Source organism: Mustelus asterias, chromosome 6, assembly GCF_964213995.1.
Source record: "Mustelus asterias chromosome 6, sMusAst1.hap1.1, whole genome shotgun sequence".
Lineage (NCBI taxonomy): Eukaryota > Metazoa > Chordata > Chondrichthyes > Carcharhiniformes > Triakidae > Mustelus > Mustelus asterias.
The window spans coordinates 84,515,614-84,534,068 of NC_135806.1; the positions used below are offsets into that span (position 1 = coordinate 84,515,614).

The 18,455-nt window shown below is 41.6% G+C and overlaps 1 protein-coding gene across 7 annotated transcripts in view; it reads right to left on the reverse strand.

The window, feature by feature from the left end:
• Window positions 1–18,455, reverse strand: part of ythdc2 (YTH domain containing 2) — a 91,335-nt gene that overhangs the window by 38,233 nt on the left and 34,647 nt on the right. For all 7 annotated transcript variants that reach the window (XM_078214650.1, XM_078214649.1, XM_078214648.1 and 4 more), the window contains exons 12-21: window positions 18,035–18,161; window positions 17,209–17,274; window positions 15,157–15,335; window positions 12,032–12,128; window positions 4,551–4,638; window positions 4,388–4,468; window positions 4,218–4,300; window positions 2,582–2,687; window positions 2,143–2,262; window positions 1,778–2,050 (exon numbers count right to left, since the gene is read on the reverse strand). In XM_078214650.1, coding sequence (XP_078070776.1) covers window positions 1,778–2,050; window positions 2,143–2,262; window positions 2,582–2,687; window positions 4,218–4,300; window positions 4,388–4,468; window positions 4,551–4,638; window positions 12,032–12,128; window positions 15,157–15,335; window positions 17,209–17,274; window positions 18,035–18,161 — 1,220 coding nt within the window. The remainder of the gene's footprint in view (window positions 1–1,777; window positions 2,051–2,142; window positions 2,263–2,581; window positions 2,688–4,217; window positions 4,301–4,387; window positions 4,469–4,550; window positions 4,639–12,031; window positions 12,129–15,156; window positions 15,336–17,208; window positions 17,275–18,034; window positions 18,162–18,455) is intronic.

The window sequence follows — 18,455 nt, forward strand, 5'->3', positions numbered from 1 at the left end:
GAGGAACCACAGTTACATAGACAGATTGGAGAAATGTGGACTGTTTTCCTTGAAGGGAAAGTTGAGAAGAGAATAATCTGAACAGAGCAAACAGGGAGAAACTGTCCCTGTTGACGGAACAATCAAGAAGTAAAGGCCACAGGTTTAGATAGATTGATAAAAGAAGCAATGGCAACATGTGGAAAAACCTTTTCACACTGTGAATGGTTAAGATCTGGAATGCACTTAGTTTGTGATGGAGGCAGGGTCAATCAAGGCATTCAAAAGAGAATTAGTTTATTATCTGAAAAGGAAGAATGTTCAGGACTATGGGGAGAAGGTGGGGGAGGAGCACTAGGGGAAGAGTTCCCTAAGAGAGCCAGCACCGACACGACAGGTCAAATCACCTCCTTCTGTGCTGTAACCATTCATGGTTCTATGAACAGATTTGTCCAACTCTCTTTCCCTTTCACAAAACCACGTGACACTGCTTGATCATATTATGATTTTCTAAATGTCCTGCTATTACGTAAGGCACATATCAATGACAGAATTTCACTCTCATCCTCCAAACCCCCTCTCAGAAGTACCCAAGCCATAGTCTACGGCCAGAATTCTCTGATGTAATTTGCCCCATCACCGCCAGTGAGAATGGAAAATTTGGCACTCAGCCAAATCTCCATTTACAGCAGCAGGACCAGAGAATCCCAGCCGCAGAAAATGTCAGAAAATCCCAGGCCAATATCCTCTAGTATCTCCAAATGTTAGTTGTATATTAATTGTACGCAGTTGGTGGGCATTAATTAGGGATTCAATTGTGTTCCTATAAATAGGAACAGACGGCAACTGTGGCTGTTGGATTAACCAACGCATATTTGTGATGCATATCTTTGTAAATAGACGCTTATAAAAGTGTGTAAGGATTAGCTTCAGTGATTTCCTTCATTTATTGGCTTTCTGGCACATAACATCTTGGTTTCTTTCTTATTTCTCAACCAACTGTTAATCTTCTCAGTGACATCATCCAAAAGTACATCAGTTCTACATTTATGCTGACAACACCCAGCTCCACCTCACCTCCACTATCTCTGATTTTTTAAATTGCTTGTCCAATATCCAGTGTTGGACAAACAGAAATTTCCTCCAACTAAATATCAGGAAAGCCAAAGCCATTGTCTTCAGTCTCCATTGCAAACTTTATTCCCTAGTCACTGACTCCATTCCCCTTCTGGGTACTGCCAGAGGCTAAATCAGATCATTCACAATCTTATTGTCCTACTTGACCCCAAGATAAACTTCTGACCACACATCTGAATCACCATCAAGATTGCCTAGTTCCATTTCCATAACATCACCCGTCACTAACCCTTCCTCACCCCATTTGCTGCTAAATACTCTCATCCATGTCTTTACCACCATAGACGTAACTATATCAGTGCTCTCCTAGTTTGCCTCCCACCTCCATAAATTTGAGCTAATCTTAAACTCTGCTGCTTGTCTCCTAAACTGTGCCAGGTCCTGTTCAATCACCAGCCTGCTCGCTGACCTATAATGGCCATCAATCTGACTTGGTTTTAAAATTCTCATTCTTGTTTTCAAAATGCCATATCCACGTTCCTACCTATTTCTGTAATTTCCTTGAGCCCTAGAAGCCTCTGAGATCTCTGCATTTCTCCAATTCTGGCCTCGACCATCCTTGATTTTAATCACTCCACCACCAATGCATCACAATGATGTCTGAATTCCTGATTGCGAATGCAACATATTCTGGACCATAATAAAGATTTCAGAAGCTCACCTGGAAAGCTCTTAAAAGGGCCATGTGATCACTGAATGTTCCTGCAGCAAAGCGCTTTCTACACAACATGGAAGCACGCTTTTGTGAAGGTTGCACGGGTAGAACAAATGGATCTCGATAGGCCAGAGTGCAGGCAATAGTGAGAATAGGATCAAGGCATTTCAAAACTACAGCACAAAGAACCATCTTGCCCAAATGAGGTTCCACAGGAAGATCTGCTAAGTGGTAACCAAGTTCTGTTAGATCTTCCCAGCTGTCCATGGCATCTATGGTCTGGAAAAAAAATTAATACAATAAATTTGTTCCTGATATTCCTGTATTTTAAAATGTATTCCTCATTCATAAGAGGATAAATGTCTTCATACCTTAAGCATCTGAACTGCATTTCTAACAATAAGTGAAGGTGGGGGCTCTGGTGCCTTTGCAAGGAAATCTGCAATTGGGCAATTGATTGGAGCAAGCAGTTTGGTATGCAGGCAAAGTTCCTAAGGATATACAAATATGCAAATGAATCCATTAACCAAAGTTTAGAATAGTCAGATTTATAATGTCTTTTTACAGATAGTTAATTCAGAGTGAGAATGATCTTTAATACTTTCACAGACTCATCCAATATACTATGCATTTGTTGCTTGAGAAAACTCAATTTTCAGTGCCTTTTGGCAAAAAAAATTTCTAAGTAACAGTGGTGACTTAATTCAAAATTCACTCCATTTAACTCTGGGTAAAACAAGAAAATTACAAAACATTTATAATCACTCATTAGAAAAAAAGTATTACATTTACAACAAAGCAAACACACACCTGCAGTGGCATCCGTAGCAATTCTGGAGTTTGGAATTCTAACAGGTTTTGGAATCGCAATCTACTAAATAGGTGAAAACAAATTCCTGGTCGGCAGCGACCTGCCCTGTTAAAAATGCACAGGAATACAGTATAGTTAAACAGTAAGAAAAGACAAGTTATCCTTCTCTTTGTATGAACAATTTAATATTCCACAAAATCTCATGTTACAAAACGCAACATTCAGCAAAATATTTGGAAATCATTCAAATCAGTCAATGTCAGCTTGATCAAAGAAAAAGCAATGTTTAACTGATATTCTACGGAGCAGAGCTTTAAGTTTAAGTCTTGCTTTTATATTAACCACCGAACCCCAACAGTGCAAAAGGAGGCTATTCGGCCCATTGTGTCTGCACCGACTCTCTGAAGGATCATCTTTTCCAAGACCAGCCTCTCACCACCACCCTATCCCTGTAAGTCCACAAATGTTACCATGGCTAATCCACCTAACCCACACATCTTGGGACACTAAGGGGCAATTAAGCATGACCACTTCACCTAACCTACACATAATTGGATGCTATTCACTTCCTTAAGCAATATGGGCATACTGCATCTAGGGGGATGACATTGCTGCCCAATATTTGACTATACCAACAATGCAATCTTGAGTGCAACAGTAGCCTCTTTGTGATCAGAACCTGATGTTTATCTTTTCCATACATCTCACTGTCAGTGGAAAACAAAAAAATACTGCGGATATTGAAAATTTGAAATAAAAGAGAAATCACTGGAAATACTCAGCATTTGTGAAGAGAAATACAGAGTGAGTGTTTCAGGCTAATTACTTTTTAAATCAGAACACATCTACAGCAACATATCTGACTCTCCTCCTCTCTGGCCTGACCTGCTAAGCGTTTCCAGCATTTTCTGTTTTGATTTCCTTATTGGGGGACTTGTGAATAGACCTCAACACTGAAATTACCAGTAAACACCCCCAATGCTAATCTATTGATGAAGGAACTAAAGACTGCTGTGCTGCGGACAGTTCTCCAAAGAATAACTGTATTAATGATAACCACAACAAATGTCCTTTGTGTCAGCAATAAATTGAAAGCAAAATACTGCAAATGCTGGAGATCAGAAATAAAGACAAATGCTGGAAAAATTCAGCAAGTCTGTCTGCAATTGTGGAGAGAAAACACAAACTGATGATCTTTGGGTTTCGAAGAAGAGTTGTATTGGACTCAAAACATTAACTTTGTTTCTCTCTCCACAGACGCTGCCAAACCTGCTGAGGTTTTTCAGCATTGTTTTCACTCTCGAGTCTTTCTCTGATATGCAGCACTTTGTCTACATCTGGATCAAGGCTGCGATGACATCTAGAGGTGAGCGTTAAATGTAGAATCCAAACTAACCTTTAATAGATTATGGGTGAATAAAATTTGCTTGATGTTACTCATTCCATAACTTTTCTGATGATTGAGGAGACATATAGGGCAGTAATTCATTTTAATGCATCTTAATTTTGAGAATAAGACGTACCTGATTGTCAGGTAAATGCCAGTGTTACAGATGAATAGCTTGGCTAAGATAACTTAACTCCTTATATTCTTACAAATATGTTTAAATGGCAAAAGTAGAGTAATCATAATACCTTCCCTTCCTCTGGATGGCACTTGCTTTAGAAATCCATACCATTTTCAACATTGTGACAGAGCTGAGTGCATCAAATGATTTCTGGAACAAAAACGTAATTGAAACAATTAAATGTTCCTATGTTCATAGTATTGTAGATATATTTGGACATGCATTGATTAAAATTACCTCTTTCACTTTCCCAGAATCAATGACAAATACTACATCATTGACAGTAATACTCGTCTCTGCAATATTTGTGGAAAGAATCTGAAATAAGACAGAAGAATCAATTGTGCTTTAAGTGAATGCAATAATGAAGCTCAATTCTGGGGTTTTATTTTAAACTCACAATTTTACGAATTCCACCAGGTAGGCTTTTTAACACTTTCTTTTGGTCAGATGTCTGCATGTTAGAATGAAGCATAAAAACCTGTAACCTAAGACAGAACAAAGTATTGTACTGTTTAGATATTTGCTTGCATGAAATAAATGTAAACATTTTTTACAATACCCCAAGAGAGTCCACTAATTCCATAAGACAACTATGCATCTGCAAAAATAATTAATATCAGCTTTACTTGTATTTAAGGGATTATTTATATACACACCACAAATGCTGTATGTGACTAGTTCTATGTTCTACACTGTTATCCTTCTGAACATCTTCAATCTTGTAAAAGCAGCTGCATGTGTCTGATTATTTTCTTTCTATTCAAAAACACCATTATAAGAACATAAGAACTAGGAGCAGGGGCAGGCTATTTGGCCCCTCGAGCCTGCTCCGCCGTTTAATAAGATCATGGCTGATCATTTCATGGAGTCAGCTCCACTTATCCACTCGCTCACCATAACCTTTAATTCCTTTACTGTTCAAAAATGTATCTATCCTTGCCTTATAAACATTCAGTGAGGTAGCCTCAACTGCTGCAAGTGCTTATAAACAGAGATACTGGTGTTATATATGCAATACCTTTTGCAAATTTAAGTGTAAATAATTCCAAAAAATAAGCATATCATTAGTTTTACGATGATTCCCAATTTAGTTGTTCAGTTTATAAATTTATATTTAGGAGCTCAAATAGGTCCTATGCATTGTATACTTATTACATTGTTGGTAATATTTTGAACATAGCAACCAAACATTCAATACCAATAAGCGTACTATAAAGTTAAACCACAAAGCTAGAGAGTACTCCCAGGTGGTGTTTTATTCTGAGCCCAGTGAAGGGTCAAAGAATGAAGTATACTTCGAAACAATTTTGATGCCACCTCCTATGGTAGTTCAGTAGGTAAAATGTATCACCTATTGCAGTGTTTAGCCATTCTAACAAAAGATCTACACTGAGTCAGTTGATCTCACTGAGGGTAGCTTAGAAGCAACACAACTAGATTTAGTTATTTTCCCTAACCCAGGAGGAGAATCAGCCAGGGTTCCTGCAAGGAGCAAAAAAATTATCTTGTTTGGTAAAAGGTCATCCAACCAGGATAATCTGTAGAATCCCTACAGTTTCGAAGTAGGCCTTCCAGTCCATCGAGTCTGCAGCAACTCCCTGAAATAGCACCTACCCAGGCCCACCCCCGTGCCCTCTGCCCATAACCCTGCGCATTTACCATGTCTAATCCACCTAATCTACACATCTCTGGACACTAAGCGGCAATTTAGCCACTCTACCTAACCTGCACAAATTTGGACTGTGGGAGGAAACCAGAGTACCTGGAGGCAACCCACACAGATCCATGGAGAATGTGCAAACTCCACAAAGACAGTCACCCAAAGCTGGAATCAAATCCAGGTCCCTGGTGCTGTGAGGAAGCAGTGCTAATCACTGTGCTACTCTAATAAGGCTCAGAGTAACTCTGTGTTACCATGTCCGTAGGGCTGGAAACAAGACTTTAACTTACAAGAGGAAGCAACAAGGTGACAATTAAAAAGTGCCCAGCAGTTAAATGAATTCATTAATCCAGGATCAAATGTGAGGGCCATTCAAATCCAACGCATCCAAGACAGCAAAAGAGGTTTTCTAGTTGGTACAGTTAAAATGGAGATTGAGGAGGAGCATCTCTGGGATCAGACAGACAATGCAATCTATTAATTGTCCACCTAGGTAACATCAGAGCCCTATTTACCAAGAACAGAAATTATGACTGAAACAACAGAGCCCTAATTGCTGGGTATCGTAACTTTTTCTGAGGAGGTTTGATGAGTGCAGCATGCTTGATGCAGTCTATGTGGTTTTAGCAATGTTTTTAGATCGCATATAGCAAACTGGTTAGAAAAGTAGATGTCCATGGCATCCAAGAGAACGTGACCAGTTAGATTTGAAATTTGCTCGGCTGCAATTTTGTGATAGGAAGACTGTTTCCAATGGGGTTATGCAGGGCTCATTACTAGGTTACTGCTTTTTGTGGTACCTATCAATGATTTCAAAGTAAATATAAGGAACATGGTTAGAAGTTTGTCGATATTATCAAAATTGGCTGCGGGGTTGATAATAAGAAAGCTGGAGAATTGGAAGATATCACTGGTCTGATCAGGTGGGCAGAAAATTAGTAAATGGAATTCAATGCAGAGAAGTGTGAGGTACAGTAATGCATTTAGGGAGAGGATACATCATAAATGGTCAGATGCTCAGAAGTGTAGAGAGGTAGGAGGACCTTGGAGTGCATGTTTATGGATCACTGAAGGCAGCAAGAGAGGTAGCCAAGATGGTTAAGAAAGCAAATTCCCTTATTAGCCAATACACCAAAAATAGGATCAGGGAGAACTATGTAAAACACAGCTTCAAAACAAAGCCACAGATAGCATAATGCACACAGTTCTAGGTCAGCTCATAATGAAAGGATGTAATTGCTTTAGAAGGGTACAGAGGAGATTTACAAGGATGTTGCCTGTCTGGAAAACTTTAGCGTGGAGGAAAAATTGGAAAGACTGAGGCAGTTTCCTTTGAATGAAGGAGGCGGAGAGACTTCATTGGTGTGCATAAAATTATCAAAACAGGGTGGATGGGAAGGACCTATTTCCATTGGAACAAAAGTCATAGGAACATAGATTTAAAGCAATTGGTAGAAGGATTAGAGGAGTTAAGGAGAATATTTTTCATCCCGAGTCTGATAGGGTCTGGGACTCACTGGCTAAAAAGGTTGCAGAGGCAGAAACTCTCAGAGCTCAAATAGTATTTGGATATGCACCTGAAGTGCCATAACATAGAAGGCGATGGGCCAAGAAACAAAAGTAGGATTAGTCTGGCTTGATCATTTTTGGCCAAAACAGACACAAAAGGGGTGAACTCTCCCAGCCCTTGGAGACGGGCAAAATTAGGTAATCTCACATTGGAACTGATCCCCAATTCTCTGAGTGGCCTTGCTGGAAGCAAGATTTGACCAGCACCAGCTATCCTCCTGAAAGCTTCAGGTAGCTCATTTACTTTAACGGAGTGCATACTTGAAGTTTGGTGACTAGGGAAGTTTAAAGTGTTAATTTTGTTCCTAAAACAGAATCTAGTCTGAAATTAGCAGTAACTGGAAAATACTGTGAAAGAAGAAGGGTGTGATTCTCCCAAAAACATTCTAAGTGCCAAATTTGCATGAAAACTGGAGTAACTCCTGCTGGTTTTTTTTACGTGTGATTTTCAGAATGCATCTCTCTCACTCTCAGCACTGCAGAGTGCCCTAGCGGGATTCACTCTAAAAATCTGTGGGCAGGGCCTGTACCGGCCCGAGAGGCCAGCAGCATAGCTGCACATTTGGCAATCTGTCAGCGTGGTGATCAGTGCATGCGCCTTGGCCCTGCACTGCCAGCCTCCCGATCGCTAGCCAGACCCGCAATCCTCCATAGGTGCCCCTCCAACTGGCTCACCCCGATTGCTGGCCTCCCGGACCTTTCCCCGGACAACCCTTATGGTCCCCCCGCCCTCCAGATGGCCAGCTCCGATCGCCGTCCTCCCTCCCTCTGTGACCGATCCCAAGTGCAGACTGGCAGCAGGACCCCCCACCTCCACTGATTGCCCCCAATAGGCCCCATCCCCCAATATGCCCTGCCCCCTCAGGGCCCAACCCCTTGGGCATTGCCAGTTTGCCGCTTGGGCAGTGCCGGGCACCCTATCCCCTTAATCCCGACCTCCTTGTGGGGCCTCTATGGCCTCTGTTCCCCCCAGCTGGGTTGGCCACCTGTTCCCCATTAGTGGGTAGTAGTAGTAAACCCTGCTGGAGTGAACCACTCCTGGCGCGAGGGAGGGGGTGGCAGAGAGATATTAGTGGGCCGGGAGACTTCAGTCCCGGGCCCGCTAATGAAATGTAAATATTGCTCCAAATATTGAAATCAGCTCCGCATTGATATCCCACACGGAACTGATGACTCCAAAAATCTTGGAGCCGGAGACCCGTGGCACCTCGTGAGAAGCCCGCTAAATGGCTTCTGTTGATGTCTCCTGGTCCGTTGCGCTGCTAGCAGGCTAGAAGAATCGCCCCTGAAATGTTTTTCTTTCTTGCAGTTTAGAAAGGGTAGACACACATTGTTGTGAGAGCAGAGTGGTTAGTTAGCTAACTGGCCGAATCTGGTTTCTCTAACCCCAGTTCAGCTGCTATAAAAACAGGCTTCTTTAGTACAGCGTTGACAAATGAGTGCAGCTGAGGAAACAGAGTACAAACTTTGACTTTGGTGAATGGACTGTTCATTTCCTTTTCCTACCTTTCTCACCCTTTAATAATTCTTACTCAACTATAGGGCAAGGAGCTAGCTGTTTAGTGAGTATCTAGTAAGTGGTTAAGGTCTATTCTATTCCTAAGATTTAAAATAATATATAAATTTGTGGTCAAATTAAGAAGATAAAAATGCAACATAATTTAATTAAACACATTAAGGATGGCAGGACAGCTGATGTGTCAAGGCTGCAGCATGCAAGAGTTCCTGGATATGCCAGTGTGATCCAGGACAAACATGTCTGCAAGAAGAAGTGTTTACAGCTGGAGGAACTTCAGCTCAGTCACTGAGCTGGAGGCTGAGCTGCAGATTCTGCAATACATCAGGGAGGGGGAAACGTTTGTTACCTGTGTGCTATGTACCAGGAGGATACTACTTAGGATAGGGTCTTTGGATTTGGTCAGGGCCAGAAGGATGTGACTGCAGGTGAGGGAGTTAAGGAGACCCAGCGGACAGGAATGTCAGCCTCTGCAAGTTTTAAGGTTCTCTCAGCTTGTCTGAGTGAGAGCCGGGGCTGCAGGGTGGATGAGCAAACCAACCACAACATAGTGATACAGGAAGCAGGTGGGGAAGCAAAAAGGAATGTAGTAGTAGGAGTATAGTTTCCTAGAGCAGCATGTTCTGGCACTAACCAGCGAACAGGTCATATCAGACGTGATAGTGTGTAATGTGACAGGATTAATTAATGACCTCAGAGTAAAGGCACCCCTTTCAACCACAATATGGTTGAATTTTTCATCTAGAATGAAAGGGAGAAGGGTGGATCGAAGACTAGTACTTCCAACTTAAATAAGGGTAACTGTGGGCACGAAAGCCGAGTTAGCTGAAGTGAACTGGGATACTAGGCAAGGGGATAGATCAATAGAGAAAAAGTGGCAGACATTTAAGGGGATATTTCAGAATACTCAGAATAAGTATATTCCTACTGTAAAGAAAAATTCTAAAGAGAGGAACCAAAAGAGAAAATGCTGGAAAATCTCAGCAGCATCTGTAAGGAAAGAAAAGAGCTGACGTTTCAAGTCCAGATGACCCTTTGTCAAAGCTAAAAGGCAGAGAAAGTGGGAGATATTTATACTGCAGGGTGAGAGAATGAAAGGTGAGTCATAGCCACAGAAACCAGGGGAAAAGACTGCTAATGACAGTCCACAGAGAGAATAAAAGGTGTGAATCGCCAAACGGCAAAGAAGCTAAAATGAGAGGGTAAACTGTGACAGATGAAGGTGTTGGGGGAGGGAGGGGGGAATGGATGGGACAGAGATAAAATTTAGAAAAGGGGAAGCAAAGGGGGAGAAAAGGGGGATAAAGTGGGGGAAAAGACTGGGGGGGTGGGGGAAGCAGAAAGACAATAAAGAAATAAAAGATAGAGAACAGTAAAATAAATAAAATAAAATAGAATGAAAGCAAAGGGGTCGAGATGGGGTAGAGCTAATCATCTGAAGTTGTTGAATTCGATGTTAAGACCGGAACGCTGCAAAGTGCCTAGCCGGAAGATGAGATGCTGTTCCTCCAGGTTGCGTTGAGCTTCACTGGAACATTGCAGCAAGCCAAGGACAACCATGTGGGCATGGGAGCAGGATCGTGTGTTAAAATGGCAAGCAACCGGAAGGTCAGGGTCCTGATTGCACACAGACCGAAGGTGCTCAGCAAAGCGATCACCCAGTTTACACTTGGTCTCTCCGATATAGAGGAGACCACATTGGGAGCAGCGAATGCAATAGACCAAATTGAAAGAGGTGCAAGTGAAACGCTGCTTAACCTGAAATGAATGTTTTGGACCTTGGATGGTGAGCATGGAAGAGGTAAAGGGGCAAGTGTTACACCTTCTGTGATTGCATGGGAAGGTGCCGTGAGTGACGGGAGAGATGTCACTCCTCCACTATACCCAACACCTCTCCCGTCACTCACCTTGTGGGTTAGTCCAGAATTAGGGGGCACTGTTTTACAATTAAGGGTTGCCCTTATAGGACAGTTTAATTCAGACAAATGCAAGGTGATGCATTTTGGTAGATCGAACCAGGGCAGGACTTACTCAGTTAATGGTAGAGCGTTAGGGAGAGTTACAGAACAAAGAGATCTAGGGGTACATGTTCATAGCTCCTTGAAAGTGGAGTCACAGGTGGACAGAGTGGTGAAGAAGGCATTCAGCATGCTTGGTTTCATCGGTCAGAACATTGAATACAGGAGTTAGGATGTCTTGTTGAAATTATACAAGACATTGGTAAGGCCACACTTGGAATACTGTGTGCAATTCTGGTCACCCTATTATAGAAAGGATATTATTAAACTAGAAAGAGTGCAGAAAAGATTTACTAGGATGCTACCGGGACTTGATGGATTGAGTTATAAGGAGCGGCTGAATAGACTGGGACTTTTTTCTCTGGAGCGTAGGAGGCTGAGGGGTGATCTTATGGAGGTCTATAAAATAATGAGGGGCACAGATCAACTAGATAGTCAATATCTTTTCCCAAAGGCAGGGGAGTCTAAAACTAAAGGGCATAGATTTAAGGTGAGAGGGGCGAGATACAAAAGTGTCCAGAGGGCAATTTTTTCAGAGGGTAGTGAGTGTCTGGAACAAGCTGCCAGAGGTAGTAGCAGAGGCGGGTACAATTTTGTCTTTTAAAAAGCATTTAGATAGTTACATGGGTACGATGGGTATAGAGGGATATGGGCCAAATGCGGGCAATTGGGATTAGTTTAGGGGTTTAAAAAAAAAGGGTGGCATGGACAAGTTGGGCCGAAGGGCCTGTTTCCGTGCTGTAAACCTCTATGACAGATGAGGAGAATTTATTTCTGAGAGTTGTGCGACTTTGGAACTCTGCCTCAGAAGGTGGTGGAAGCGAGATCATTAAATATTTTTAAGGCAGTGTTAGATTGATTCCCTTGCCTAACATGAATCTAAGATTATTGAGGCTAGGTCGGAATGTAGAACTCAAAACACAAACAGATCAGCCACGATCTTATCAAATGGCAGAGTAGGCTCAAGAGGCTGAATGGCCTACTTCTGCTCCTATTTCAGACAACACATTTCTACCTATACTCCGTGTAAACTATTTTGGAATACCCGGAAAAATGATTTTTATAATTTAATTTCACATTTTAAAAATTGGACGTTATCTGCTTTGAAAACTTACTTGTGCGAATTATCTGCAAATCTTTTGTCATCATAGAGTATGCGATCTCTGAGTCCTACAATTTCATCATATCCTGGTAAAAAAATTAAAACAGCACCTGGAAATATAACCACAAAGACATTAAAAGTATATTTTTAAGCAATGGATATTTCATAAGACACAGTGATGTACTATTGTACGACTAAATCTATGAAATAATACATGGAAGTTATGTTCCTGAAATTTTTTCCTGACATATTGATCGCCATCATTGAGTGGGGGCCTGGAATGCACTACCAAGCAAGGTGGTTGAGGCAGACACGCTAGAATCATTTAAGACTTATCTAGATAGTCACATGAACAGACTGGGAATAGAGGGATACAAACGGATGGTCTAGTTAGGAACACATGATCGGTGCAGGCTTGGAGGGCCGAAGGGCCTGTTCCTGTGCTGTATTGTTCTTTGATGTAAAGTACACTGGGAATACCCAGGCTTGGCCAAATTGTTGATGTAAGTTTTTTTTTAAAGTGTACACAGTGAAAAACAAACTGGAGTGGATATGGTAAGGAGTGTAACCTTCTGGTCAAACTAGGAAGTGGAGGACTGATCAGGGTCAGGCCAAGATAAGCAAATGGCTTGAAGTTGTAAAGCATCAGGATATGCAAGACAAAATCCAAACTCCATGGCCTGGGCCTCAGCACTTCCCTCTGCGATTGGATCCTGAACTTCCCAATTCACAGACCACAATCAGTAAGGATAGGCAACAACACCTCCTCCATGATCATCCTCAACACCGGTGCCCCACGAGGCTGTGTTCTCAGCCCCCTACTATACTCATTATACACCTATGACTATGTGGCCAAATTCCCCTCCAATTCAATTTTCAAGTTTGCTGACGACACCACCATAGTGGGTCGGATCTCAAACAGTGACGAGACAGAGTACAGGAGTGAGGGAGAGAATCTGGTGAACTGGTGTGGCAACAATAATCTCTCCCTCAATGTCAACAAAACAAAGGGGATTGTCATCGACTTCAGGAAGCGTAAAGAAGAACATTCCCCTGTCAACGGGGACAAAGTAGAAAGGGTCGAGAGCTTCAAGTTTTTAGATGTCCAGATCACCAACAACCTATCCTGGTCCCCCATGCCGACACTATAGTTAAGAAAGCCCACCAATGCCTCTACTTTCTCAGAAGACTAAGGAAATTTGGTATGTCAGCTATGACTCTCACCAACCTTTACAGATGCACCATAGAAAGCATTCTGTCTGGTTGTATCACAGCCCAAGACCGCAAGGAACTACACAAAAGGTCGTGAATGCAGCCCAACCCATCACGCAAACGAGTCTCCCATCCATTACTCTGTCTATACTTCCCGTTGCCTCGGCAAAGCAGCCAGCATACTTAAGGACCCCACACACCCCGGACATTCTCTCTTCTACCATCTTCCGTTGGGAAAAAAGATACAAAAGTCTGAGGGCATGTACCAACCGACTCAAGAACAGCTTCTTCCCTACTGCTATGAGACTTTTGAATGGACTTACCTTGCATTAAGTTGACCTTTCTCTACACTCTAGCTATGACTGTAACACTACATTCTGCACTTTCTCGTTTCCTTCTCTGTGAAGGGTATGTTTTGTCTGTATAGCGCACAAGAGACAATACTTTTCACTGTATGTTAATACATGTGACAATAATAAATCAAATCAAAAATCAAAGATCAAAGATCGTATAAATAACTGACAAAGTGTGAATCTTTGATTTGCTTCTTAGAACATCCCGAGAGGACAATCCCATGTGCATATTTGCATTGAATAAACTGTTGCTTGATTTGCTCACAACGGACTCGGTGTTAAGTATCTTTAGATACTCCGCAACATTGAGTACATTGAGATAGGCTTTTGGTCTCAGGAAATCAAGGGATACGGGGAGCATGCAGCAGACTTCAAGTAAAAGCTAAGTTATGATCCTGATTAATGGCAGAGCAGGCACAAGAGATTTTTGATTGATTCCTGCTCCTGTTTCTTGTTCTTGTGGCACCTGTTCATCCAGCTACATCTGAAAGCCACTCAACTACAGTGTGCAAATTTTTGAGCGTAAGGACTTACTGGCAAAATTTTCCCAGTGCTGTTATGTATTTGCTACAGTTTAATGCACTTCCAAGCTTCACAACCATGATTTTTATTCAAAATAAGTCAATAATTTCTTCATTGTACACGAACAATCTAGGGAAGCCTTTTTATGGAATGAGGGAGAAAGATTAAACAGGTTGTAAGTGTGTACCCTATGTTTTTTTTTAAAAATGCGGCCACCACTTTGTCGCCCAGATTACCAAAAGCCTAGGAATGGTTCACCTTACTACCCTCTAGTCGTAAATGCTTGAAATGGGTGAGGAATGCGGAAAATTTTAAATGCTGACTCAAAACTTTGTACATCTCTTAAAAGACAACCGATGATTCTGAGCAAATTTTATACGTCAATGTGAACAGAACAAGCAAATAGTAATCAGATATATCCCAAAACAAGGGACTAGAAATAAAATAGTCACTAATACAACATAAAATTCAAGAGGAATTTCTTAACACAAAGTGGTTAGAATGTAGAAATTGCTTCCACAATGTGGTAGAGGTTGTTGTTATTAGCATATCTTCACACCCATACTATTTTTTACCCTTCGGGGAATAGTGGGGAAAGTGATAGAAGGATTTCAGAGCCAATTATCAGCCCGTTGAATGCTCCTTCCATGGCCAACCAGTCCTGGTATTGGACTTCAAACCCAGAGCTTCTGGTCCAGCGGTACGGGCGCTACCACTGCGCAACAAGGAGACCTCCTGTGGTAGAGGTAAATAGTATAGATTTAAGGAAAATTGCGATAAACACATGACAGTGAGATTAATATAAGGCTATTCTAATTAGGTTAGAGGTGGAAAAAGTTTGCCTGGAGCATAAATCCCAGAATGAGACAAATGGCCTGACTGAGCCATAAATATTCATGTGTTATTTAGATATTTCTCTCCATCCCAATCGAACATTGAAAAGCATTAGTAATGCAGGCAGTAGCTGAAATTAAAGTATGCTACAAAACTTCTGCATGATGAACAGTCATTTTGAAAAGAAATCTAAGCAATGCTCAAACCAATGTCTTACCATCATCAGAACTCTGAAAGATGTTATAAAGAAGGTGCATAATTAGATCCAGGTCAACTTTTTCATCGTCAAAGCTGTGGTGGTAGATGCTTAAAATTTCTTTATCTTCTTGACTGAGCTCTCCACCATTTGATTGCACCAGGACACATTCATCCAAACTTCCTAATTCCGCTGAAGAACTTGACACAAAAATAAAAATATTGGTACTATTCAATAATAGCAACTTAAGAACAGCTTCACCATCTCTAGTTTGAACTTCCATACAAATATGGTTTCAGTGTCAGAATTACATAAAACATACATTAGTTTTATGAATAAAAGACAATGGACAAACACAGAACTGATTGAATTTGATAGGTAATCTCACAACGGCAACAAAAATACTTGGTACAGAAATATCATGCTGGAGCAATCATCATCTGCTATCTCAGTTTGAGGATGACATCCATTCAGGGTTGAGTTTCTACCATGGGTCTATCCTTACGTGACTGAGCAGGTCAATTCTTCACCTACAGATCTTTGAGCACATGAGATAGGATGCTCCTGAAGGTAGTGGGATCCAGAGTGCAGGATTCACTTCCATTTTGTTCCTCTATTGCTACTCTGCCTGATCATTAAGATGTTGTGACTCAACGCATGATGCAGCTTGATGGACAAGCTGTCACCATTTTGACCGATTGGAGCAAGATCCTCCTAGTCATTAATGTCAATGCTGCCACACTTTGAAGCATTTTCTTTGTCCTTTCCTCTAATGCTGACCATTTTGAGAGTTGGAAAAATAGAATCCGGTGGGGTACATGCTTTTTGGCCATCCAGACACAGCATGCAGTCCATCAAAGTTCATTTTTCATGAATTTTCACTGAATGCTTATGGAGTTGGCTTCAAGGGCACTAGTGTTTGTTCCGTGCTCCTCCCACAGAATCAGTGGCAGAGCCATTCCTGATTAAGTTTCTCTAGTGGTGTATCTGCATATTAGCTCTCAGTTTAGGGACTCCTGATGCGTGAGGAACGATCCTTTAAAACAGAGATGAGGAGGAATTTCTTCAGCCAGAAAGTGGTGAATCTGTGGAACTCTTTGCCACAGAAGGCTGTGGAGGCCAGATCATTGAGTGTCTTTAAGACAGAGATAGATAGGTTCTTGATTGATAAGGGGATCAGGGGTTATGGGGAAAAGGCAGGAGAATGGGGATGAGAAAAAAAATCAGCCATGATTGAATGGCAGAGCGGGCTCGATGCGCCGAGTGGCCTAATTCTGTTCCTATGTCTTATGGACTTATAGTCAGCAATGAGGGCCCAGTGCATCGTGCAGCATGAGGGGTTGATATTGTGGTGGGTAGGAGATATCATGTAAAGATGCATTCCACTGGCATGAGGTCATTAGACCTCTTATGGCTCGGCTGCTGGATCCTTCTGGCCATACTCTAGGAGTTGGTCTTCCTGGCCACGTGCTCCAAGAGTAGTTCTTGAGGGTTTCCTAGGTCCCTGCAAAATCAGTGTCTCTCTCCTCAAACCCCCCTGCATCTCAGGCCTCCAACATCACATCAGTCACTGTGGATCCCTTTGCCCGCCCTGCTAGAATTTCCACTGCAGCAATCCAGCTTTCCTCTAAGAGGCTACCTAACTCTAAGAAAATCAGGGCAGTGCTACATCATCAGCAAGTAACACTGCCAGGGCCTCCTGCTGCACGCATAGCTTATGGGCAGCATCAACATGTAAACATTGTTACAGGCACACAAACACGCACCACAATCATCTAGACGAGGGTGCCTGAACTTTGCATCTTGCCCATCTCTATCTGATTGGGCATTTGTACGGTGGGAATCACAACCCCAAGAATCAGAGAAGATGCATTTTATTAGCCTTCAGTGCACAATGGGACTATTTCATTCACAGCACTATCATTTATTACCTTTTTGCATTCACAGATCCTACAAGACTGAAAAAGGATTTCTTCAATGCAACTCATGAATGTGTTTTCTTCTACTTTTAACATGTGATTAATAGATTCCAAATTTGGGGTAAATAAAGCCAAATATCATTTATGTACCTACTTGAAAGATTCTAGAAGATCTACAATGTCAGCTTGACCAAATCGTTTAGCCCAGTCCAAAGCTATCCTGGAAATATTGAAAAAACGCAATTTAATTCTGAAGTACGGGTAGCACATCATAGACACAGCTTCAAAGTCCACCCTCACCTCCCGCCCAAGATGAGTAAAAGATTTAAAAGGAAAGTTTCTGTATTTTTATCAAAAGTAAAATACTATAGATGCTGGAAACTAAATTAAGAACAAAAAAATCTGGAAAAACTCAGCAGGTCAGGCAGTATCTATGGAGAGAAACAGAGTTAGCATTTCAGGTTCAGACCTTTCATCAGAACTGAAGAAAGATAGAAATGTTAGCACTTTTAAGTCAGTGGAAAGGGGGGGGGGGTAGGAAAAATAAAGAAAGTGGTGTGTAATAGGGTAAAATTTCATGATTCCTGGCCAAGCGTGATTATGGACATTGGGATTGATCTTGTAGATTGAAAGGTGTTATGTTTAGCAGTCGCACAGTCACCGTTTGTTCTCCCCAAATTATCTTTCAACCAAACCTGCCACATGAGGCGAGTACTCTTTGAGGTGCCCCAAGACCTTACTGTACAATCTCCTGATTATAACGAGAAGCATTTATTTTCTGCTAAGCTGCCAGCTTCCTGTTTATTAAAATGCTAACTGCAGTTTAATTATCGACACCATTCTGGAAAAATAGTCTGCATACAGAATCCATATTCAGATCATCTCCAGTTCAGGAACAATGAAATTAATCCATTAACAAAAACAATGTTGCTTAATATAATCAAACATATGAATGTAAAGAAAGAAATCAATTTGCTTACCACCCATTTGAAGCCTTAACGCTGATATTTGCTCCCATGCTGAGTAGCTGCTCCACTTGACTGAGGAAGCCCCGGCCAGCAGCTATCATTAATGGAGTAGCACTGGTTTCGCTATGCCTGTAGTCGACTAAAAATAGTAACTTATTTAAAGGGAGATTGATATATAATAGAGCTATATAATAAACCATCCAAATGCCAGCTATGAAATACATTTTGTGCTCTAATAAGATGTATTAAGCACAGGGCCACTCAGCTCCTGATCTCATTACAGCCTTGGACCAGACATTGACAAGGAGCTAAACTCCAGAGGTGATGTGAAAGTGACTGTAATTGACATCAAGGCAGCATTTGACTAAGTGAGGCATCAAGGAGCCCTGACAAAACAGAAGTCAATGAGAATCGGGGAAACTCTTTACAGGTT